Source organism: Aptenodytes patagonicus, chromosome 3 (genome assembly GCF_965638725.1).
Source record: "Aptenodytes patagonicus chromosome 3, bAptPat1.pri.cur, whole genome shotgun sequence".
Classification (NCBI taxonomy): domain Eukaryota; kingdom Metazoa; phylum Chordata; class Aves; order Sphenisciformes; family Spheniscidae; genus Aptenodytes; species Aptenodytes patagonicus.
In genome coordinates this window covers 68,419,583-68,443,574 of record NC_134951.1, presented here as the reverse complement: position 1 = coordinate 68,443,574, position 23,992 = coordinate 68,419,583, and the positions used below count along the sequence as shown (strand labels likewise).

Sequence of the window (23,992 nt, the reverse complement as noted above, 5' to 3'; positions counted from 1 at the left end):
GGTTTCCCTTAAGTAACGAAGGCTAAAACTACATATGAGAATTACTATGATGCAGAATATTTTGTTATAAATTATGCGGCCTCAAGATGCTAATGGAAGGGCACTGTGAACCAGCTCCTGGACCCCTCCTTCTCCAGCTGGTTCTCCTTCTTTCATCACATGGGTTCATCAGCTGCAGCTGCAGCGGGAGCCGGAGCAGGCTATGGGGCAGGAAGGGACCATACAACTGCTTTTCCCCAGGGCGCTTTTCCCCAGGAAGAGTGGGATTGGGTTCCCCTCTTTATGGTGTAGCGGGAGCCCAGAGCCAGTAGGCCATTGTCCAATTAAAATTAAATAGCAGCTGTTGACAGTTACTAGTAGACTAAATTGGTTCTGTGGGGAATAGCCCATTAGAGCAGTCATCTCGATGAAGAGCTGACTGTATCTTACAGGGGCTTCTAAAGCTTGAACCTGCCTTCAGTCCCTACCAGAATTACATGCTGGGGCAATGTTTGGCACTGTGATGCTCGATGTCACGCCGCCTAGTTCAGACTTTGCTTTTTCCTACCTTGCTGTCAACCTTACTAAAAATTAACCACAAACAACAATTACAGCTCTGCTCACTCCGCAACTCGTGTTTCCCAGGCAGGCTGGTCTTCCCCTGCCTTAAAGCAGCATCTCCGGCCTGACCTGCGGCAAGGCAGGGGAAGAGGCTGAGGCAAGACGCCAGCGGCGACCTTCCCCATCTCTTCCTCGGCCCCTTTTGCCGGACAGGAAGAGGCTGTTGCAGCGGGGCCGGAGGGGGCTGGTGTCCCCCGGAGGGAGGGGAGGGGAGGGGGGGGGGGGGGGGGGGGGGTCCCGCTGGCCTCGGCGCAGACCGCCGCGGGGCTGGGCCGCGCCGGCAGCGGATACCTTGGCTGTTAGCTGGCCGGGAAGGGCGAGGCTCTGGCAGAGGCTCCAGTTCGGGGAGCCACAGGTAGGCGGCGGCCTCTTTTTCTTTTCCCAGGTTCGTGGAGACTTTTTTTTTTCCCCTCCCCTCTCTCCTCCTCTCTTTCCAGCTCTCGCTTTCCGGGTTGGGAGTTTGGTACGTTCAGAAAAGTGCCTGCAACGGCGCGGGGTTCCCCAGGTGGGGCTGCTCCGGGCTTTTCTCTCTCCTCCTCCCCCCCTCACCCGGCTGGTGTTCCTCCTTTGTGGCCGCATCCAGTGCGCTTCAGCCCCCCGCCCACGCTTCCTCCCCCCCGCCCCAATCTCCGCTTCGGGGAGAGAAAGCCGGGCTCTTTCCTGTCTCCCAGCCGCAGGACAGCGCCGCGCCGCCGCGGGCTCTCCCCGCGCCCGCCGTGCGGCGGTGGCCGCCCCGCTCCGCTCCGCTCCCCTCCCCTCCCTTCTCTCCCCTCCCCTCCCCTCCCCTCCCCTCCCTCCTCCCGGGGCCGCTCCCTCCTCCGGGGGCCGCTCCCGCACATGGGCGCCGCGCGGGGCTCCCCCTCCGCCGAGGCGGCGGCGGCTCCCCCCCGGCTGCGGAGCGTGTAGCCCGCCCGCCCCGATTCATTTGTTGTTGTTGTTGTTCTCCCTCCCTCCCTCTCTCTCCTCTTTCTGAACTTTTGTCACCGCCGCCGCTGCGCGGATGAAGACTTTTTGTGCCGGGGACGCCTAGCTTCTCCCCCCCCCCCCGCCACCGTGCCCTGCGCTGTCCTCCTTCCCCCGGCCGCGATGCCGTTCCCCCTGCGGACCCTGGAGCCGCTGAAGCTGTGCAGGTTGGAGGAGGCCGGCGGGGATGGCGCGGAGCGGGGCGGCCCGGCGCTGGGGGACCACGCCGGGGCGGCGGAGGGGGGCGGCGGGCGCCGCCGCGGCGCGGTGCCGCTCTTCGGGGCGCTGGAGCAGGTCAGCTCGTACGCGCTGGTGTCGCTGCTGATGCAGCTCTCCGACCTCTCCCGCTGCGCCGGCGACATCTTCGGCGGGATCCTCAGCGAGGCGGACTCCCTCTGCCACCGCAACGCCCGGCTCCAGCGCCGCCTCGGCGCCCTGGAGGCGCTCCTCGCCCGCCTCGACCACCGCAAAGTCAAGATCCGTGAGTGCGAGCCCGGGACGGTGGCGGGGCGGCTCGGGGGGGACCGGCCGGGGGGCGCCCGCCCGGTGGCGGGGCGGTTTGCGCGGCGGGGTTTGCTTTATTTATGTATTTGTTCAAAAAAGAAAAGAGAGAGGGAAACTTAAGCATCCCCCCCTCACCCTTCCCGCGTTCAGGTGGCGGGGGCGCCCCCGGCCTCCCGCCGCGGCTCCTCCCGGAGCCCCGCCGGTGCCTGCCGGCTGCAGCGCGGCGCTGCTCGTCCCCCTCCCGGTGACTCCCACCCCGGCCCCGGGCTTCGTCCCGGCGGCTCCGGCGCTGGCTGCCGCCCGGGCAGGGGGCTGTCAGCGTGCGGGGCCGGTGGCCGCTGGTGTTTTCCCAGTGCCTCTGCCTGGCAGAAATGTAACTCGCTGGGGAGAGGGCGTCTGCAGCGAGGGCAGCGGGTTGACACGGGGGCGGAGGGGAGCTGGCTGGCTGTCAGCACTTCCAGCGCGGGGAGATTTTAGCTGGGAGATAGCGCGGTAATCCTGAGGGAGGGCTGGGTGGGTTTGTTGATATGTTTATGACGGGTTCGCGCTAGACTTCGGATCAGCCGGGCTTCTGACAGTTCAGCCCACATGCCTGATTAATTCTTTTGTACGTGCATGGGAAGACCTCGGTAAATACCAAACCAGCTGCAAAGTATATCCAGGTTTCTATCTCTCGGTTCTCCTGAGCTGCTCTTCTGTGTGCAGAACTGATCCTAAGTTTGTATTTGCAACTTCGTACAGAGCGCAAGCAGCAAGATCCAGTTTCGGCCTCGGATTCCCAAGTAGTGGCAGTATGGGGAGGTTCTTCCTAAGTTACTTTCTGAGCCTGTAAAGTGGCCCTCAGAAGTGACTAACTGTACAGCTACACAGGGCTATAGGAAAAGTTTTTTCTGAGCTTGGTCCAACTTTGGAGAAAGGATCCTGTAAAAACTGTATCTGCTACATGGAGTTTCATTTGCGCGTGTCCTAGCTCCCCACAGAGCAAGTGAAAGATGGCTTGCAACATCAGCTTGGTTTTCTCAATGTGTTGGAAACGTTCAGGAATCCAAAGAACTGTGTTGCAACTTCTGTGGCAGCTGTGTAAGGTATAAGCCTAGCCTAAATAGGATTGCTGCTCGGAGACTACCGATAAGTTTTCCTTTAAATGGGAGTAGAAAGCCTGCTTTGCATATGGCATACTTAGGAACAAAATTGATAAGGAAGGCCTTTCACAGATGAGATTCAAAGAAGATGAACCCTGGACGGGTAACTTACCTGTTTCATTGCAGAATTATTCCTTATGGTGTACTTCAGTATACGGTTCTTCCAAAGGAGGAAACCCTCATCACCCTTACCAAAAGGCAATTTCTGTGGTTTGTCAGGGTTAGGCTAAAGTTTTGTGATAACCAGATTGACTTTTTGGTGCTTCGTAACTGCTTGACAAACTTACGGAGTTTTTCTTTCTCACCGAGACAGGTATATCCTTTTCTGCCAATATAGTTATGTTAATTTGGCATGGCGTGGTGCAGCCAGTCCCGAAATGAGAATATTTTATTACTGGGGATACCTGCAGTATGGTGGTATATTACACTGATGTCCTGATAGGAAGCAGTATTTATTTATCTCTGTTTTAAATAGGGAGCAATTATTACTGTGTGCTGATGCAACACATCTGAAGGGAAGGGTGAAATGAGGCTAGTGCTGCACTGTGCAAACCCTGAAATTTTACATGTGTCAGACATTTATTGTATTTTCTCTTGGTCATTGTTTTGCACAAGTTATATATTTACTACCTATTTTTTTTTTATTACAACTCAGTTCTTTGAGCTAAGCCTGTTACTGCTTTTAATTTGATGATCATTGCTCTTGTCATTGCAATTCCCAAAACTGGACGCAGTTTTTATGTTTGGCTTTCTCCATTTGGTTTTAAATTCTTTGGTAAGTGGCATCTCTGCTGTCAAATTTAATTTTGCTACTTAACAGCTGCATTGCTGCTGCTAATGTTTTTCAAAGATCTCATTTATTAAAGTCAAGGAGAATTAATGATGATTTCTTTCTAATATATATATTTTTTAATTGTATGAAATAGAGCCTTCTTGTAAAGGAAGATTATTTTATTTGCCGATCTGCCGTGAGGAATCGATGTGTAGGCTAAGCATATTGACATGAAGTTGCACATAAAGACATATCAATTCTCTTCTTGTATGCTTTCTACATATTGTAATCTGGCCAAGGAGATCGGGTGGGATGATCAGCTGCAGTTAGCATCACGACCATCTCTATAATGCAAGCCGTCAAGGCTTGTCTGCAAGTTTAACCCTGTTGCTGGCATTAAAGGGAAGTATCTGCAAAACAAAGAGAATGGTTTAATGATGCTGGCTTTGTTTGGGAACAATGACGAGGGGGATTTTTCCTTCCCATTTTTGAAGATACAGAAGCTTCATGGAGAAAGCTGTTTGCTGGTGCGGGACTGTCAGAACAACGAGGATTGTAAACAAATTTAATTGTTTTCTCATTTACTAGATACTTATTGCTCATAAACCTTTTCTTGTGGGGAAAAATATTGTAAACTGCTGTATTTCTTGTGGTGCACAGGCAGATGCAGCATGACGTATCAGATGACTTAAGTATTTTGCTCTGGCTTTCAGGATGAGGGGATAGGACATTGTACACCTGCTTTTCAAATCATGGGTAATTTCTACTTGAATAAATGGCTTTTGTTCTCTTTGTGGGGCCCAGACAATAATTTCCTTTTGGAGCCGAAGGTCCCAGGGTGACTTTTGTGATCTCAGCATGATGTTATATGGGAAGGATCAGAAGAGGACTAGCAAACTTCAAATCTGGGTCACCACCACTTCTTGGGAAGTAGCTGCGGACAGCGGGCAGCTGGTATAAGCTATGCTACGTAAGTCCCTGGTGCTTGGGAAAGTACATACTTTGAAATTGTGAGGGGTTTTTATTTGTGTACTATCATCGTTTTGTTTCGAAGTGAAGTTTCTATCAGGGGTCCATTAGTGTCTGTTCCTTGCTGAGCGTGGGTGGGGGTGTGAGGGAGGGAAAGCAGGCAGAACAAAGCTCTTTGTCTTCAGTTAGTCATTCTTTACAGTCATGGACTGTGCTTGCTTATCTGGCTGTATGGTGCATCCTTGTGTGTGTATGTGTGTAGGATCCATACGCTCCTAGATATACATACTGGAGTATTAATAGGTAAATGTGTCTTGAATGATCTCTGCTGTTTCTCTTACGTTACATACTCTTTTGTATCCTATAGTGAATGCATTAGTTCAAGTACATCCATTCATTGCACCACATGTGAAAGAACTTTCTGGTGTGGCAAACTGGTTAATGATGTGCTGTATTGCAGTAGGTGCTAAGTCTTTGCAACCCTTAGAAGGGGGAAACCTCCTCATCTATCAAGAGTGGGTGGACTTCTGCCATGCCCTTCAACTGGGAGGCCTGCTTGCCAAGGGTTTCGTACTGGTGTGCCACACGGACTTGGAGAGTTTAATTTCATGTCTGCTTCAGGATTTTGAAGATGGCTTTCAGTTGTATGCGATTTCAGCGATGGTTGGTTTTTTGAGGGTTTGTCACTGACGTTGGGGTTCACTGGAATGGTTCAGCTCTCTCTGGTTTGGTTTGGCTGTCTTAAACTTTCCATTTAGGGTAGTAGAGAAGCTTCTCTTTATGTCCCCCTACTGAGAAACTTGTGCCTGACTCTATTTCAATGCAAGGATATTTTTAAGGCCATTTAGTAAAATGCTTTCCTGACATGTATTTGAGCAGGGTGTTGTGCCATAAGAAGGGACATCAAGATACGATGAGACATGTCCCTATGGGGCCGATGCCTGGTTTATAACTCATGGTGATGGGAGGCACTAATGGCTCAAGGTGGTTTATAAAATTCAAGTGCAGTATGCAGTACTCGTGACCTTAGTTTAACTGCACTAGCCACGTCTAGAGAATTAATTGGATTCAGTACTTTTTTTTAAACAGTCTTTCATCAGGTTTTCATTAAGCCTATGTGCATTGCTGTTTTCCGTGGTGTTTTGTTATATTTCCAGCATCCAGCTGCCGTAATATGGTTTACACCATTGAACTTGCCTAACAGCTTTTCATCTTCTAGCAGCGTGCATCTGTAGCTGTGACCTAGCATTAGGTGATGTAGTTTTCATCACGTTCAGTTCTTAAACGTCAGGGTGGGTGAGGACAAGTGCCTCTTTGAAGTGATCAGAGCTCATCAAAAGGCATATGATGGCAGCAGAGAAATCTTGCATGAATTACAAGGCCAGCTCTTGGGAAATGCTGTGAGTCCTTAAACAGTCATTGTTTTCATAGGGCATGAAGAAGGACGTTTTTCCCATTAGTATTTGTCTTCTACCATCTGCAGATACTTATGCAAAAATTAGTATTGCTGTTCTCTTCTGTGAATCCTAATGGTTCGACAGACTGGAAGGCTGTCCCTTCCATCTTCTATGCTATATATTTTTAGTCTTTCTGAAGAGATGTTTTGAGAGAAATGCTGGGAGGTTAACGTAATGACAACTTCTGGTTCAGTTTCTCCAGTAGTAGGAGGGGGTTCAGCCAGTTGTACCTCCTATTCAAACAAGAAGAAACTGATCCTGTGGGAGGGAGGAAATGCTACCTCCTAATTAGTGGTGGTGGTGGTGTTTAAAATCTTTCAGTGTTTGGTTTTAAAGGCACAGCATAATCATTTGATGTTCATGCAGAACGTGTATACATATGTATGTATTTTTTTTCAAGTTTAAGCACATTAATGCAAGAGAGCTGGGGGGATGGGGAGTATGGCTCTCTATTTGTCTGCATGATGTAAGGACAATCCAGTTTACACTTCATCTCCTGCTATTTTGTTTAGTAAGTATTTTCCACTCTTTGTGTGTAAGGCAGTACGGGAGCACGTTTCCTGCTTTAGCCGAACAGGAAGCTTTATTCAGCTTATTCCTAGGGAAACCCCTCCTCCATCCCTAGCCACCAAAAGTGAGCATTATTTGAGACAGTATCAGCAGCAGGCAGGAGATGAACAGGCTGGCTGACTTTCTAGGCTTTCTATAGCTTCTGGTGTAAGGAAGGAGCGTACAAGATATCAGTCATCTTGTAATAACAAGAAGAAACCTCTAGAAAAAGGTTTAGAAAAGAAACCAAACCCAAACAAAACACACGCCCCACAGAAGAAGGGGAAAAAAAAAAAAAAACCCAAACCCACACCACAACCAAAAAACCCAAACCAACCACCAAAACCATGGTGTGCTGTTGAGGAAGCTTTGGTGAGAAAGGACTAACTTTCAGGGGAAAAATTCAGTTCTAACAGTATTTGAGAGCTACAGTTTGGCTATGATACTCTACAGATGCTTCAAGTGTCTGTGTACAATGGTACTTTTCTCCTCTCTGTTGCTGTGTAATATGAAGATTCAGCAGCAAAGTTCAAACCATGTTAAACAGTTAATTGCTAAGTTCCCCTAGGAAAAAAAAGAAGGTATTTTTCTCTTTTACCCTGTTGTAATTATTCAGATTGCTGCTCAGAAGCAATATAACTCTTGTTTTATTTAGCTAGTGCAAGACTAATTATCTGTGGAAATTCAACCTGATCCAAAGGAGATTTCCTTTGAAATAAGCAGGAAGAAAGTCTGAGTTAGAAAAAGATTTCCCATGGGGACGGTGGGCCAAGTCGCTGTCCTGCTGAGTGGCAAAGCTCCAGCTGAATTCAGTTTGATGAGGGTTTGGCTTGCTGTTTTTAAAACAGTTGACACTTTTTGGCTGAAAATTAGAGCTGCTTTGTACATTGCTCAGAACCTATTATACACCACCTATGAACATCTATTTCCGTAGATCTTATGATTGGCTTGATCGTTCAGGAAAACGGTGTTTGGGACAGGTAGTTAATGAATTAAACATACTTGTATTTAGTTGTTTTTAATTAGGATCTATTTTGAAGGTTCCTAGGTATTTTAGGATACAATAAAATGTCCTCAGAAGCTTCTCCTCCTATTAGTATTGGCAGAGTCTCAGCTTGGTTGAGCGCGAGCTAGTAATCTTGGTCTTGTGGGCTTCTCTCCTAAGCTGCTAATATGAAGTTCCTGCAGAAGAGGCATTTTTTGGGTGAACCTATTAACAAACATAAAACAACACAGCGGAAAGCCACTGAAATTCCTCAAAACCTCCGTCCTGGAATTTAAACCAGCCTCTAATGAGTGGAGAATCAGATGAGGCTTTCAAGGGGGACGGGGAGCAAATTATCCCACATGTGCTTAGTGATTCCTGCACCCTCCTCTGAAGCGTTTGGTGCCGGCTACCGTCAGCCACGGGATACTGCGCTTAACGTTGCCAAGGCCAGATTCACTATGGTAATTCCTGGCCTTTTTCCATATTTCTGTGTGAAGGAGGGGCAATTTCCCTTTCCTCATCTCTTTTTTTCCCCTGCATGTTCAAATAAATGATAGGATAAATGAGGGCATGTGCTTTGCTTCCTGTTATCAGGAGTGTTAGTGCAGCACGAACAGAAAGGGAGATTGAGAAATAGAAGGAATTAAAAAATGCGCGTCGAAGGCTTGGCAATTATGCAAAGTCCCAGTTTCTTTTGTAGTAGTAAACTAGCTATCAGCAGGCGAGATCAAAGCTGTCCACCCTAACAGTTAACAAGATCAATTAAACTTGGTAATTAAATGTTGTTCTCGGCTGTAGGTTTGACAGGAAACTGGTTGGATGGCAGTCTCCAGAGAGCCTGGATGACACGCCACTTAAGAGACTAGAAAAAATATCTTTCTACTTGTGGGTTAAGCACAGATTAATGTGGGTGGACTTTGCAAGTTGTTTGTATTTATATCGTGCCGTGTTTTAGTTGGGCAGGGCTTCTTCTGGCTTCAGGCTGTCATGTTTTTTTTTCTTTGTCACTTGTGAATTATGGTGTGTTATGTTAGGTTATTTTTATTTATTTATTTATTGGCCTCTTGTCCTTTAATCAGCATCGTACATACGAGATTTCGTTGCCCTTTGAGAATTATGAGTAGTTAGACTATGAATGTTTAAGGTCCTACTGAACGTGGTTGAGCTTACGGCACAGTGCAGTCTGAAGGCAGGGTAGTTAGGCCTGCAGAGAGAGGCAGTGCCAAGTAATTGCTTTGCCGTAACTCCTCTTGGTAATTTCCCCGTTGGAGCCGCTGGTCTACACACTTTCTAGGTTAAGGCCTGATTATTTTTTTTTTTCCCCTTCCTCTTCTCTTCTCTTCCTCCTTTTCTTTAGTAGTTTAGGCTCCTAACCCCAGGTGTGCTCCGAGCTGCCTCTCCACCTCCAGTCCTGCCTGCTCTGAGGTGTGACAGTTTCAGTGTCTGCTCTGCACCTCACCACCCATGTCGTGGCTGATAAAACTGGCCTTGAGCATCTCCCCGCTTTCTGCATGCCTAATAGTTGGTAGGATTTGGGAGGAAGGAGGTGAGGGGATGGGAGGCAGAGACAGGAGAGGGTGAAATCTGATGGAGCTTCTGGCTTTCTCATGACAACGCCTTCTCACCCCTCCATTTCATACTCCTCAGTGTTAGCCCTAGCGTAAGGCCTTCCCAGCTGGGGTTGTGGTGCAGCAGATAGCACCGTAGTAATAGTCCTAATTCTGTCTGAGTATGTCCCTTTGTTCATTTTTAACGCTTCCCTTCCAAAGACAGAGATGTCTATTACTCTGCTGTAGGAGTATAAATCAAGAGCAAAACCATTTACACCTTTACAGTGATGGAAGTGAGAGTATCCAGGTATTACTTGAAATAAAAAAACCTCAAAGGAATTCACTTTCATGTATTTCTGTGGCTGAGTTCTTATAACTTTTGAACTTAAAGGACATTGTAATGTTTCAGTAGGTTTAATTTCCCTAATCTACATGTGAGCAGCAGCTCTGTTTTAATCTGAAGTTTAACATCTTGACAACCAGTAGATCTGTTAAGTTAGTTGATTGGCTGTTCCTTTTACTGTAACCAAGCTGTAGTCTAACTAAGCAAATTTTGATTAATCTAAGATTGTAATTTTTTAATTAACTTAGCTCCTACTTTTCAGAGATTAGGACTATAACAGATGCCTCCTGAAGTAAATTGGAAGTATGGATGCTATCTGAAGAATTGAGCCACTTAATTTTTCTACTAGCAATAAATACTAACGTAAATTGTAATGGAAAAACGATAAAGTAGAGATTTCAAGCATATGGAGTAATAGTGACAGTGGTGGTTTTTTGTTTTTTATTTTATTTTTTCTGGTTGAATGGCCAAGTGGAAAATGAAAACAAGAAGAGTTCTCCAGAATATTCTAAATGGTAACGTATTGTACTTGAATGCTCTTCTTTCTCCTTGCTCCTCACAATTTTTTTCCTTTTTAGTATCAAAATGCTGGCTACAGAAAAGCTCTCATCAACTTCTAAGTGGTGGGATAAATATTGCTGCTCACTGGCTTACTTACATTCTTCTGTGTCTGGTTGCTACATTGGTAAGCTTTCTCAACAGCATGGGTTTGAGTAAGAAGGCAAGCTTAGTCTTTCTCCTGGCAAACAGACATCTGTCTTCTGTTTTCTACTTTGGCGAGTTTTGGCTTTTGGCGACAGATGGAGTTTGCTTACGGGAAGCTCAGCAGGACCCTAGATGAGTGCTTTGTGGGTTATCTCTAGTGGCACCTTTTGTTCCTGTTGTACGGGAGGAAAGAGCTCCCAAATGGGTGGTGTTGGCTTTCCCTTCCTATTAAGTATCTAGTTGATGCTGAGTAACTGAATCTGCTTGAGTGGCTTGAAAAACCAAGTGATGTCTGGCTAATGTAGTATCTTTAAATGTTAAATATAAAACCTCAAAATGTTGTTAGCCACGTGCTCCTTAGAGGCGCTTAAAACATGTTGAATTAGAAAAAAGAAGCTAACTACCAGGAAATGGGAACAAGCTCTCACAAACCTTATCTAAAACATTTCCTCTTTTGTTAGCCTTGGTACTTGATTTTCAATTTAGAAGAAAGATAGCACAAGCAAAGCTTGATTGATTACACAGCACGATCCAACCCCCACCTCACTTATTCTAGGCATGATGCAAATAAAATCCTTTTTTCTCAACTTTTGAATGATTTTTTTTTTTCCCCCCTCCAACATGTGTAGACACTGAAAAATGTTTCTTTGCAGAAGTCCAAGAATTTCTGGAAATAATTACGCTAAGATTGAGATACATGTTAATGTGTATATGAACAAGAATGCAATGAAGTATATGGTTATAGTCTCCTTCATACTATTTTGATTTGTAGTGTTGGAAAGATGGAGGCCCTATTTTGTGAACTTTAACATTTTAAGTATGAGAAAGAACTTTAAGTTTGTCCTATATGTTATGAGGGAGAAAGAGAATGAAAATACTGTAATGTTCATAATATGCCTTGGTGTGTTAGTTTAGATGCAGTTTTCTAAAACTTGTTCATTAAACTATTTCCTTGTTCTGTTAAAATAAAGGTAGGTAGGTAGTTTCTGCTTAGTTCCTCCTGCTAGCTTTTTTCCTAATAGCATGTGTATGTGACAGAAGATCAAGAGTATTATAAGCACATTTATCACAAAAAGTCAGTTTGCATGGCTGAATGCACGTCCCAGGGAACAGGTAGGGTAGGAAATAAAAGGGCGATAATGGGGGAATAGAAGGGGTTTGTACCAGTTTTGTTCGGGAGCTTGATGGAAGCCAAGATACGGGAAACTGGTATAGCAACTCATCTCCGCGGAGCCAAGAGCCTTCCCCGTATCTCTGGCTGTTACCCTCACAGTGGGGAGCGTGTGCAGTCCTGTTGGGCAGGCTGGGACAGCCCGGGCCCTGTGGGGAGCAGTCCCGCGGAGGCTGGGGGGGCCTGACCCTGTTGGGCTGCAGCTGGGCTCAGCCCTGGTTGTGCAACGTGTGCTGAAGTGGCTCTGCCTCTCCGCTTGCCGAAATCCCGGCTAGCATCATGTAGAGTTTACCTCGTCCTGGGGAGGTAAGCAGTGATCCTAACAAGGGTGGTTTAAATGTAAATAGATTATTATAGTTGATTTTGAAATTATAGTTGCAGTTATAATTATATAATAATTATAAACCACACAGAATTGTAATTTATAATCGTGATCTTTACATTCAGGAAAGATAGGAAAGCTGGAGAAAATGAGGTGACGGTGAGCCAGTTCTCTTGCCCTGCCTTGACTTGGTGTTCGGTGGTAGGACAGGGCTGCCTTTCAGCAAGAAGTCCCGTGGACGGAGGGGAGGGAGGCTGTGCTTGCTTATCCTGAAGGAAGGTGAAACTGCAGTGTTGGCCTACTTGCCATGCCAAATTTCCTTAAAACATTAGAAAGCACTTATTTAGCACAGCCACAATACAGATTTAACTGTGAGCATAAGGCTCTTTGCCCTGAGAGAGTCTAGTCTTAACACATACAAGTCAAGCTAGAAGATGGCAATTCAGTTAAGTGTGGTTTAAAAAGGTCTGTGTTGAAGAACCCAAAGTTTCACAATAGTTATGGGCCTTCTTGAGGTCTAGAGGAAGAGCAGGTAATTAGAAATCCATGGAGTGTTTGCCTGAGGCAAAGAATACCACAAAAACGGAGCTCTTGTTGTTTTTTAGTTTGTAATGTAACAAAAGCCTCTGTTTGTTCCATATCTGTAACAGAGACATTGTGTCTACTTGATGGTCACGAAGACCAAAACCATCTGCAGTACTTACTATCTTGCCTGCTCCCACTGGTTGCTGAGTTTGGCTTGAATTCTGTAATTTGTGACGTCCCCTCTGAAGAGCGTGGTGTGTAACATGGGAGGTAGCACTCTTCAAGGTATGTTGTTTTGACCCCGTTGCTCTAACAGAGCGTGTTTTCCTCTCCCACCCCTTTTCCCAACACACAAAATGCAGGAGCTTTTTCCTTACAAACCACTTTGTTACTGTTAGTAACCTTGCTGACAAATTGTGAAACTTGCTGCAGTCTGGAAATAGCTATAGCTTGTAAACAGTAGGATGAAGAGTAATTTAGCATTGTACTTAGAGATAACATGCTGCAGGTTAACACATCAAATATTTGAATGGTTTAAATGCATTGTGTAGTACGACTGGTAGAAAAATGAATTATGTCACGGTAGACAAAAGCTTGTCTTCATTTGAGCTCCTGTCAGCTTGGCGTGTTTGTGCTCCGTTGTTTTTGTCACTAGTTATGTCTATGCACGTACGGTATTTCTAATTCAGATTATTATTAGTGGCTTATAAAAATAAAATATGAATAAACTTAATCCTGAAGACAAGTGGAAGCATGGGTATATTTCTGGTAAAAGTTTGAATTTACCAGAGAGAATCCCAGAATATCTGAGCATTTAACTGAAAGAGCAAGTTGGAAAAATGATTGACAGACAAAAGGCAGATCCCAGCAGGCTTCAGGGTGAACTCTGTAGGTAAACACTGAAGTGCCCAGAGTATTTCCCATCACTCAGCCTGAAAGTCTTGCATGATCTCAGTCAATGGTAAAGCACGGTCTCCTCTTACAGGGTGTTACAAAAGGTACTTGAACTGTATGCCGTTTGCTGTAGTACTGTGTTTTGTTTCTCCACCTGCCTCAGTGGCCATTCTTGTAACTTTTCAAGGAAAAGTTCTTGAGGCTGCTTGACCATGTATTGAGAGCTTTGCAACTGAAAGGGTAAACACCTTTTTTGTGGTCACTGAAATCCCAGCGTCGTGACGGCACCTCCTGAGATCATCTAATCCAACTCTCTACTCGGAGTAGGCTCATCTTGAGCAGAGTGCTGAGGGCTGTGTCCAGTTAGGTTTTGAATATCTCCAAGCGTCCACAGCCTGCCTGGGCAACCTGTGCCAGTGTTTGACCACTCTCACAGTAAAAAAGTTTTTCCTTATGTTTAAATGAAGTTTCTTGTATTTCAGTTTGTGCTCATTGCCTCTTGTCAAAGCATTGTAAGCAGGAACACTAATATACTCTTTTTACTGGAAGGTTGTTCAGGAGGGGAGCTAATTTCCACCCAAGATGGACAACCTGGTCAAGAAAGCCGGGGTACTCTATGGCCTTAGGAAAATGTCTTAGCACATTTATCTGAAAAAGGATGGGTAAGGGAAGGCGTTAGTTAATCAAGTAACAAAGCTGGCAGCGAAAAATCACATAATTATTTACCTGAGGACTTCTGACCGTGCAGTGCTTCTTTGGAAGAACTTTAATACTCTCAACAAAAATACCTACTGCTTCTGTTGAACGACAAGGTAATAAACTTGGTATCAGAAAGATGGAGACTATCTCCAGTGGAGATAGTGGAAACTGTTTCCAGTGTCTCACCTTATAGATACTGTCATCAATGTCCCTTACAGAGTGAAAAGCATTCAGTGTTTGCAGGAGTCCTCCTGAACAACCCTTCCAAGTGCTTGAGAGTTTCAGCAGTGGCTTCTTTTCAAAATTCTGACAAAGATTCTTGGCTAGTTTTTTGGAAACTGGCTAGGATCTAGGTTACATTAATACAATACCCTTTTTTTTGCTTGTAGATGGGAGCTTTATTAAGCAGGTTAGAAAAGATACCTTATAGTTCTGTTCTTCATCTTGCTTGGGACAAGAAAGTGAACTCCAATGAGAATTACAGGAAACACCTTTTTCATCATCCACAGCAGCAGTTGATCAAATAAAGTAGTCCCTCAGTATCCAGAGTTGCTGCTAATTAGCACATTTTCTTATCCTTCCCCTAAGTAAGCACCCTTTTAGGCTGAGTTAATTGGCAGGACTTTGTACACGTGATGGTGCTTTAAATGAAACTTGTGATTTAAGGGCTAAATAAAAGCTATTGGAGAAAAATCACTTATTTTAAAATGTTTTTGTTAGACTCTAGGATTATCTGGTATTTTACATAACCTATTACTTACATTCACGGATGGCAGACTATTATTATACATTCATTTTTTTCCAATGAAAGTTCATAAACTCTCGTTAAAGTGTCCAAATTCACATGGAGGAAGCCAAACTGGCACTCGATAAAGCTATATTTAAAGCTCTTGGCAGGACTTTTCCCATATGAAAGATGTTATATGTAAGCCTTTGGAATAAACCTTTAAAAACTTTTGAGATGACAATTTTAGGATGATCTGGTAGTCTTTAGAATTAAGAGATTTAAATACTAGATCACAGTTTTGTGTCAGAGTTCTCTTGTCTTGCACCGTCTTTGTATTGTACATGTAAATTGATTTTTTTTGTTACAGCACCTCTGGGAAATATCCATTGGATAAGCTTGTAATCTCAGGTATTTGGCACCTCTGTTGCTTTCTGCTGTGGAACGTTGCAAAAATGGGGTTCACTGAAAAGTCTGCCCTTAAGTATTTGAGCATAATGAATCCCCCCCATTGTGTTTCGAAGGAGAATGGTTATAGCCTGTGGAATACATCCTGTTTTCTCTGCTGCAAAGAAACCCTTGCTTTTTATTCATAATACCTAGTATTTTTCTTTGTTAAGGCTGCCCACATCTGACCCAGGACTTCTTAACGCTGAAGGCTAATAGCGTTGTGTTCCTTTGTTTTTTACCAGGGAGGAAAAGGTTGTTTTTTGGGTTTTTTTAACCAGTTAGTTTTCCCTGTGGTGTCTTCAGTCAAACCTTGTGTGTGTGTGTGTGTGTGTGTGTGTGTCTCTCTCAAAAAAAACCCCAAACCCCCCAAAACCAAACCAACTCCCAAAATCCCCAATAACAAAAAAACCCCACCAAACAAAAAAGGCCCCACCAGCTGAAAACAACCAATTGACTTTGTCCAAACTGTATGAAAACCAAAGAAGTAAAGGCATTGTATCCTAAATGCATATATTCTGATTTTGTTTTATCTAATCTGTATCATTAGTAGTGTAGACCAAGAACCTAATCCACAGTCATTTTTAAGCTGATTATATTCCTTGATATACGTTTTTATATAAGTAGATCATGCAGCTAAAACATCTTTTTGCCTGTTTCTTGTTTGCTTTTAAGGTCAAGACGACACAGAGGGGTGAAAGTCTGGGTTGACTTATGATTTGCTTTTTCCAACACCAGTTTTGACCTTGAGTTGCTAAGTATGAACTTGGAACAAAAGAGCTTTATGGAAGTGGTTGATGGATGGGTTGTAATATTGAAGTCTCCCTCCCCCATGCTCACATCCTCAGAGCTCAGCCCCTCTGACTGAAGCGCTGTCTTCATAGGGAAGAGCCTGCTTGCTTCAAGAGTTAAAAATGCTGAGGCTGGCACGCTGGGAGTGTGTTTATAATAGTGAAGATGTAGGAGAGAGAGAAAATGTGAGAAGTGTGTAGGTAAGTTTTGAGTTTTTTCTTTTTGGGGGGAGGGTACCTCCCAATGTTTCCTACTTAGGCAAAATGCTGTTCTAAAACTACCTATCTATTGCCTAGGAAATGCTATTATATTCCTTTTACCTTCTCTCTGCAAACAGCTTGCTTTGTGTGTGGATTGTGGTACGTTTTTTGAATTACTCTTTTACAAAAAATCTTTTTGAAGCCTATCCTCTTCCAGCTTTTCCATATCTATTTCAGAAGCTCTAGCTATCGTAGGTTCATGTTTTGGCAAAATTGCTGATATTACTCCTCATTCGTCTTCACTGAAATGCTGTAAAAACAGAGAGGTGGTTGTTTTGGGAGGAGAGGGAATTAACCAGCAGTGGAAGAAGCAGCCTGAACAGTGTCATATCCAGGAATGGTCTGGAAACTGGATTTTGCAATATTGAAATTTGAAAATGGAGTTCCTCTTAGCTAAGGATTGCCCTTGAGTTTTTAATCAAGCTTTTATTAATATTCAGTAATGAGTATGGTGTAAGAACAGGACTGCTGTAGAGCAGTAGTGGGGCGAGCAGCACCATGTCGGGCTGGCACCGTGGCTCCCAGCTGGGCTTCTGCCAGTGGTCTGGGGTGTCCTGAGATCAGAAAGTGGGGGAACGTGGCTACCTGTGCTGTCATACCCAGTTGATGTCTCCTTTGTGTTTAATTAATTTATCTGTTTTGCCGTGGATGGAAAAGGTAAAGTTGTTAGAAGAACAGATGGCACAAATGGAAAAGGATGGATTGAAAAGCAAATTAGCATGAGGCAGGCATCGGTCCCATTGAACTAACGAAGTTCTGTCCTCTGCAGCCGTCTTGCAGTCAAGTTAGATTCTCATGTGTGTTGTGTTACTGTTACCAGTGGGGGTTTTGTTTGTATGTGAAACAAAAATAAACAGATGAAGAGGAGCAGTAAAAGTGTCACTTGTTTTGCTGGAGGGAATTTTAGGAAAAAAATCAACAAAAGTTAAAATGCTGTGGATGAAATCCTGTGCGTACTACCACTGTGTAGAATGCTTGTGGTTGCCAGCATCCCTATGAGACCTCTAATAATGACTAGCCCTCTTGTGTAAGCTCGCAAGGTCTCCTCTAATACAATGATTTAAGGCTTGCCTGAAGGTTAGAGATCTTCCTCTGCAAGTCTTGGAGACAGATCTTGATTTTGGGAAATGGAAATACTCTTACTGAATTTGTGGATGCAGAAGAATGGACTGATGCGCAAAGAACTGGGAAACCTCTGTATGAAAATACCACCACCACCACAAAAATAATTTTTTAAAAAATCCTTAAATGGAAGAGCAACATCTCTTCTTTGAAGGCTGATGTTTCAAAGTGAGCCACAGCGTAGATGTGGCCAATCGTGATGTGGCCATAGCTATAGCTAAAAGACATTCTCACTCATAGATGTCAAAAGGGCTTTGAGGATGACAGAATTCCCATTTCAGTTAAGACAAAGAAAATTCAGAAAGGTCAAGTAAGCTAGTATCAGAGCCTGCATCTCAATCCTGGTGAAATAGGATACCCCAATGGATTAAGCTGCTCTCCAATTCGTAGGCTGCACAAGCCTGATCTGGCTGGAATTGGCTTGCCTTCTGTTGAACTTCACTTTGATCAGTTTGGCTTTGATGAATAGAACATCAGTGGCCAAACCTATCCACCAGATCGGAGGAGGAAGGGAGTGTGGGAGTGCCTGGTATTTTGCAGACTTGGGCTGATTGTGATGATTAAGATGACTTTAATGATAAAGGAAAATAATTAAATTATTCCCTGTAGCATTCCATGACATTTAAATACAAGGCATTGCTTTTCACCCCAGCATTATATGAAATTAGTATTTTTATTATCATTATAACATTTCATTTTGGTGCACTAGGAAATTCACCACAAAAGTAACTTCTCTAATGATCAATAGTGGAATGGTCCAAAGGTGTCTTGGGATTACCTGTTCACCTGCTCGGCTATGTGCGTGCCCAGAGGCACTCTCTGCAACACCGTGGTTCATGCTTGCTCCTTCAAATCCAGCTGGCACTGGCAGCCTTCTCGCCGGTCTGCTGGTTAGTGCCTGGGCTGAAATCCTTCCTTCTGCTTCAACAATCCTCAAAAGCCTTCCTCAAAAATCCTCACTTTGATTAATTGTAACAACCCCTTGCAAACAAATCAAGGATGTTTTTACCACATAAATTGGTAAAGGATTATAATGCACACATACATACCAAAATTACTTCATGAGGTATGTCTGAGGATTTCTGTGGAACGGGTCAAATGCTTTTTGACTTCGGTTAAGAAAATTTCACAAAAGATGTGTATGTGATATCCCCCAGTGATTAATTGCTCTCAAATACTTATCCCAGCTGAGTTACGTAATACGAATCTGTGAAGGATTCCCAATAAAAAGTTTGTGAATGGTAGATGTAAATGTCTGCAGTGGCTTTTGAAATGTTAGACATGGAAAGTACTAACGGGAAAAATATTTTACATCACTCCTAAGATAAAGATAGGGTCTAGAATTTTTTAGGGCCTTGAGTTTAACTCCCACTGATTAAAAAATTTGAGGCTTTGCTATAAATTGTTCCTTCTGTTTCTGGCAGAACAAAAGTTGAGTGTATTTAAAGAAATTAGATTAAGGCTGAGAAGTGAAAGATGCCAAACTACAAGGTATGTGCCTAAGTCCAACGGCTGCATGTGAAAATCTGCTATAATACACTTCAGATTGTATGATAGGGTGCTATTTCTGAGTACCCCAGTAAGGATTTTTTTTTTGTTTGTTTTGGCAGCAGGATGATTAACACTTTTTCTTGGTTACATGGAGTCCTAAGTTTTTCAGAGTGCTTTTGCCGGCAACCAAGAAGTTGGAAATGGACAAACACTTACTAAAAAAATCTTTAGAATAGTATAGCAAAGCTGAACGTGTAGAAGTTTTCAGTATGTATAGAAAATTCAAATGAAATTTCAAGGTTCATGATACCTGTACTAATACTTGAAGATCACAGAAAAAGTTAGGAGTTTTCTTTGGTTTTGGTTGAAAATGGAGGTTGCAAGGGTGTAGCCTTTCTGAGGTGGTTGGAAGCAGGAGGGGGGGTTACCTCTTGTGCCGAGATCTGCATTGACTTGGGAGCCCTGTGCCTGTTGCATGCAGGGGATGGGTAAAATGAACAGTTTCTCTACTTAGGCATAAAGGAAGTACAGTAAAATGTTTGTTGTGGTAAAGGAAAACATACCTGAACACATGCAAGTGTGAGATCTCCAATCCAGATAGGCAGACAACCTGTGCTTATCTTGCCTGCGTTGTTCACACTCACTACCTCAAAAACAGCTTTTAATGATGAGGCTGCCGACATGCTTACGTTACTCCATATGATGTGCGCTGTCGTGGTTGTGTTCCCTTGGGTTGGGCTCTGTTTGTCCTTCACTCGTTTGTCAGCTTCTTGAGTGGTATCATGCCAACCATGTTTTCAGCCCCGTTTACATGGCAGTGGTGGCTTTCGGGTCTTAATTGCCTGTGCCCAGCTGCAGCAGGAGAAGTTTGTTGACGCTGTGTTGGTGGCAGCTCTGCGCTAGCTCACGGCAGCCCCGCTTGCTCTCCCCCCAAGAAGTGGCAGTCCAGACAGACTTGTCCAGTAGGCTACTAGTGGGACCACTCCCGCGTCAGTTACGGACTGGTTTCTTCTTGGATGCTGGGAAGATCTCGGTGTTGGTGCAAATAAAAATAAAATCAGACATAATCTGTTTGTGCTCAGCTGACTAACATGGCCAGTATTAAGCGCAGCTGATTGATTTTCTGGTATTCTGTTTTCCCTAGAGGGCCATAGCACAAACCTTGAGATACTGGGATGCTGTAGTAATGGGGATTGAATAATTATTAAAAATAAAAGTAAGAGAATTTTTGCTAATGTAAGAATGCAGTGCAGCATTTTTGTGTGTTCTGTGTTGTTTTTTTAAGGATGCCCACATCTGCAGTCCATCATGTAAGGCAGCGCTGCCCTTTCTGTTGTAGGGGAAGATGGGTCTTTTGCAGTGCTTCAGCTGGTGACCAGTAGCTTCTTGCTGTAGTGTTTTACTTGGTCCACAGTAGGTCCATATCAGAACGTAATCATAGAATCATAGAATCGTTGAGGTTGGAAAAGACCTCTAAGATCATCGAGTCCAACCGTCAACCCAACACCACCATGCCCACTAAACCATGTCCCTAAGTGCCTCATCTACACGTCTTTTAAATACCTCCAGGGATGGGGACTCAACCACTTCCCTGGGCAGCCTGTTCCAATGTTTCACCACTCTTTCAGTAAAGAAATTTTTCCTTACATCCAATCTAAACCTCCCCTGGCGCAACTTGAGGCCATTTCCTCTCGTCCTATCACTTGTTACTTGGGAGAAGAGACCAACACCCACCTCGCTACAACCTCCTTTCAGGTAGTTGTAGAGAGCAATGAGGTCTCCCCTCAGCCTCCTTTTCTCCAGGCTAAACAACCCCAGTTCCCTCAGCGGCTCCTCATAAGACTTGTTCTCCAGACCCCTCACTAGCCTCGTTGCCCTTCTCTGGACACGCTCCAGCACCTCGACGTCCTTCTTGTAGTGAGGGGCCCAAAACTGAACACAGTATTCGAGGTGCGGCCTCACCAGGGCCGAGTACAGGGGCACAATCACTTCCCTACTCCTGCTGGCCACACTATTTCTGATACAGGCCAGGATGCCATTGGCCTTCTTGGCCGCCTGGGCACACTGCCGGCTCATGTTCAGCCGGCTGTCGACCAACACCCCCAGGTCTTTCTCTGCCGGGCAGCTTTCCAGCCACTCTTCCCCAAGCCTGTAGCGCTGCATGGGGTTGTTGTGGCTGAAGTGCAGGACCCGGCACTTGGCCTTGTTGAACCTCATACAGGTGGCCTGGGCCCATCGATCCAGCCTGTCCAGGTCCCTCTGCAGAGCCTTCCTACCCTCGAGCAGATCAACACTCCCGCCCAACTTGGTGTCATCTGCAAACTTACTGAGGGTGCACTCAATCCCCTCATCCAGATCATCGATAAAGATATTAAACAAGACCGGCCCCAGTACTGAGCCCTGGGGAACACCGCTCGTGACCAGCCGCCAACTGGATGTAACTCCATTCACCACAACTCTCTGGGCCTGGCCGTCCAGCCAGTTTTTTACCCAGCGCAGAGTACACCTGTCTAAGCCATGAGCTGCCAGCTTCTCTAGGAGAATGCTGTGGGAGACGGTGTCAAAGGCCTTACTGAAGTCCAGGTAGACCACATCCACAGCCTTTCCCTCATCCACTAGGCAGGTCACCTGGTCATAGAAGGAGATCAGGTTGGTCAAGCAGGACCTGCCTCTCATGAACCCGTGCTGGCTGGGCCTGATCCCCAGGTTGTCCCGCACATGCCTTGTGAGCGCCCTCAAGATGAACCGCTCCATAATCTTCCCCGGCACCGAGGTCAGGCTGACAGGCCTGTAGTTCCCCGGATCCTCCTTCTGGCCCTTCTTGTGGATGGGCGCCACATTGGCAAGCCTCCAGTCGTCCGGGACCTCCCCCGTTAACCAGGACTGCTGATAAATGATGGAGAGCGGCTTGGCGAGCACCTCCGCCAGCTCCCTCAGCACTCTCGGGTGGATCCCATCCGGCCCCATAGACTTGTGAGCGTCCAGGTGGCGTAGCAGGTCATTGACTGCTTCCTCTTGGATTATGGGGGGTTCATCCTGCTCGCCGTCCCCGTCTTCCAGCTCAGGGGGCCAAATACCCTGAGGATAACTGGTCTGCCTGTTAAAGACTGAGGCAAAGAAGGCATTGAGTACCTCAGCCTTTTCCTCATCCTCAGTGACAATGTTCCCCCCTGCATCCAATAAAGGATGGAGATTCTCCTTGGCTCTCTTTTTGTCATTAATATATTTGTAAAAACATTTTTTGTTGTCTCTAACGACAGCGGCCAGATTGCGTTCTAGCTGGGCTTTTGCCTTTCTCATTTCTTCTCTGCACGACCTAACAAGATCCCTGTACTCTTCTTGAGTCGCCTGCCCCTTCTTCCACAAGCGGTAAACTCTCCTTTTTTTCCTGAGTCCCAGCAAGAGCTTCCCGTTCAGATTAGATTAGATCATATCTAATCTAATGATTAGATATGCAGGAGAGTACCGAGAAGCAAGGAGGAGAATGCACCATCGTTGAAGCCATGAAGTAGTAGTGGTTCCACCAGCCTCGAGCTCTAAGTCAGGACGTTAAAACAGGTTTGGATTTCAGGGAAGCAAATGTTACACAGAACTGGAGTTTATAAGCTCTGAAAAATCACATGTGTTTTTTTTTATGCTGAGGAAAGAGATACTAGTCCACACTTGTATTCATTTAAAAAGTCATTTACTTTTCGCTCTTCTGTTTTGGTGTGCGTATACACACAAAGAAGAAGCAATGACCCAAAGGAAGCGCTCCCGTGACTCCACAGAAGGATAGGCAAAATCACTGGCTGGCACAGAAGGCGGCAGAGGACACACATGGGGCACCTTGCAGCTCCTGATGAACAAATGTGGGGAATGATTTGAGCAAGCGAGGCCTAAATGCTGCTATTTGGGGCTGCTGCCAGTTAACAGGAGTTAGAGCAGGCCCTGGTTTTGGTGGCATTCGAGAGAAAAACATCACATGGGAGCCAGCTCTGCTGCTTTGTTGGCTAGCCCTCCATTGCTTTATGAGCACTCGGTGTCCGCAGTACCTCTTTCTACCTCTTGAACGCCAGTGGTAACATTTTGTAAAAGTATCCGATTCCAAAATAAATGTGCAGATGCAGATTTGCTGAGAATTAACACAAAGTGTGAAATGAAAACAGGTTTAGTTATTTTGGTGTAAGTTGGTATGTAGTTCAATTCTCCGTAACCACTCCCAAAGGATATAATAAATACTGAAGTGTTTAAGTATAAGGCTTCATATTTTCTTTAATAAATGGTTTTGAGTAAAGTGTCCTGAACTGTTGTTAACTCTGTAGAGCAGTTAATGGTATGAGTATGTTTTCAGGATTTTTGTTCAGCTTACGGGTTGATAGTCCACAGTTTGGAGCAAAAAAAAAAAATCCCTGTCTGTTTATAAATGCATTAATCTAAAATAGATTTTTTTTTTAATTAAATACCATTAGAGAGTCATTTATTGTCTTAAGATCAGATTTAGAGTGGTGATGTTTTTAGGGTTTCTTTTTTTTAAAAGCTGTCCTCACAGTCCTTAAAATAAAGCACGTTGTACTCTCTCCCAACCCCTGCCTTCCCCCAAAAGAAAATATTTTAAAACATTATTTTTAACTCAAAAGTAATTCAGAAATTACAGGTTGAGTTTTAACAACCTCCTTCCCAGCCCGCTGCTACCTATAAGCATGTGTGGCCTGATCTCCTGTATGGAGTCATTCATGTTATTGCCAGCTGAGACCTGTTCTGGGTAATGTAATTCCTTAAAGTAATGCTCTTTTATTTCTGAAACAGTGACTGTCTCAGCACCATGTGTTTATGACGACGGTGCTATTTTTCAACCATAACGGCGTTACTCTAATTTACACGCATGGAACGACACTCTTCATTTGTAATCTTTTGAGGCACTTGGTCTTATTCTTGCAATAATTAAAGTTCAGCTGAATAATTATGAAGACTAGCCAAGCTTGTCCTTTCTTTATGTATTGTCTGCTTGTTTTTATGGTTGC

At 44.7% G+C, this 23,992-nt stretch overlaps 1 protein-coding gene across 2 annotated transcripts in view; it reads left to right on the top strand.

Moving 5' to 3' along the window:
• Positions 1-1,461: 1,461 nt before the first annotated feature.
• Positions 1,462-23,992, top strand: part of NHSL1 (NHS like 1) — a 187,219-nt gene continuing 164,688 nt past the window's right edge. Inside the window, exon 1 of one of the 2 annotated variants that reach the window (XM_076333703.1) lies at positions 1,462-2,044. In XM_076333703.1, the coding sequence (XP_076189818.1) occupies positions 1,687-2,044 (358 nt within the window). In that variant the 5' untranslated portion in view covers positions 1,462-1,686. The remainder of the gene's footprint in view (positions 2,045-23,992) is intronic. The other variant, XM_076333707.1, reaches the window with a different exon arrangement.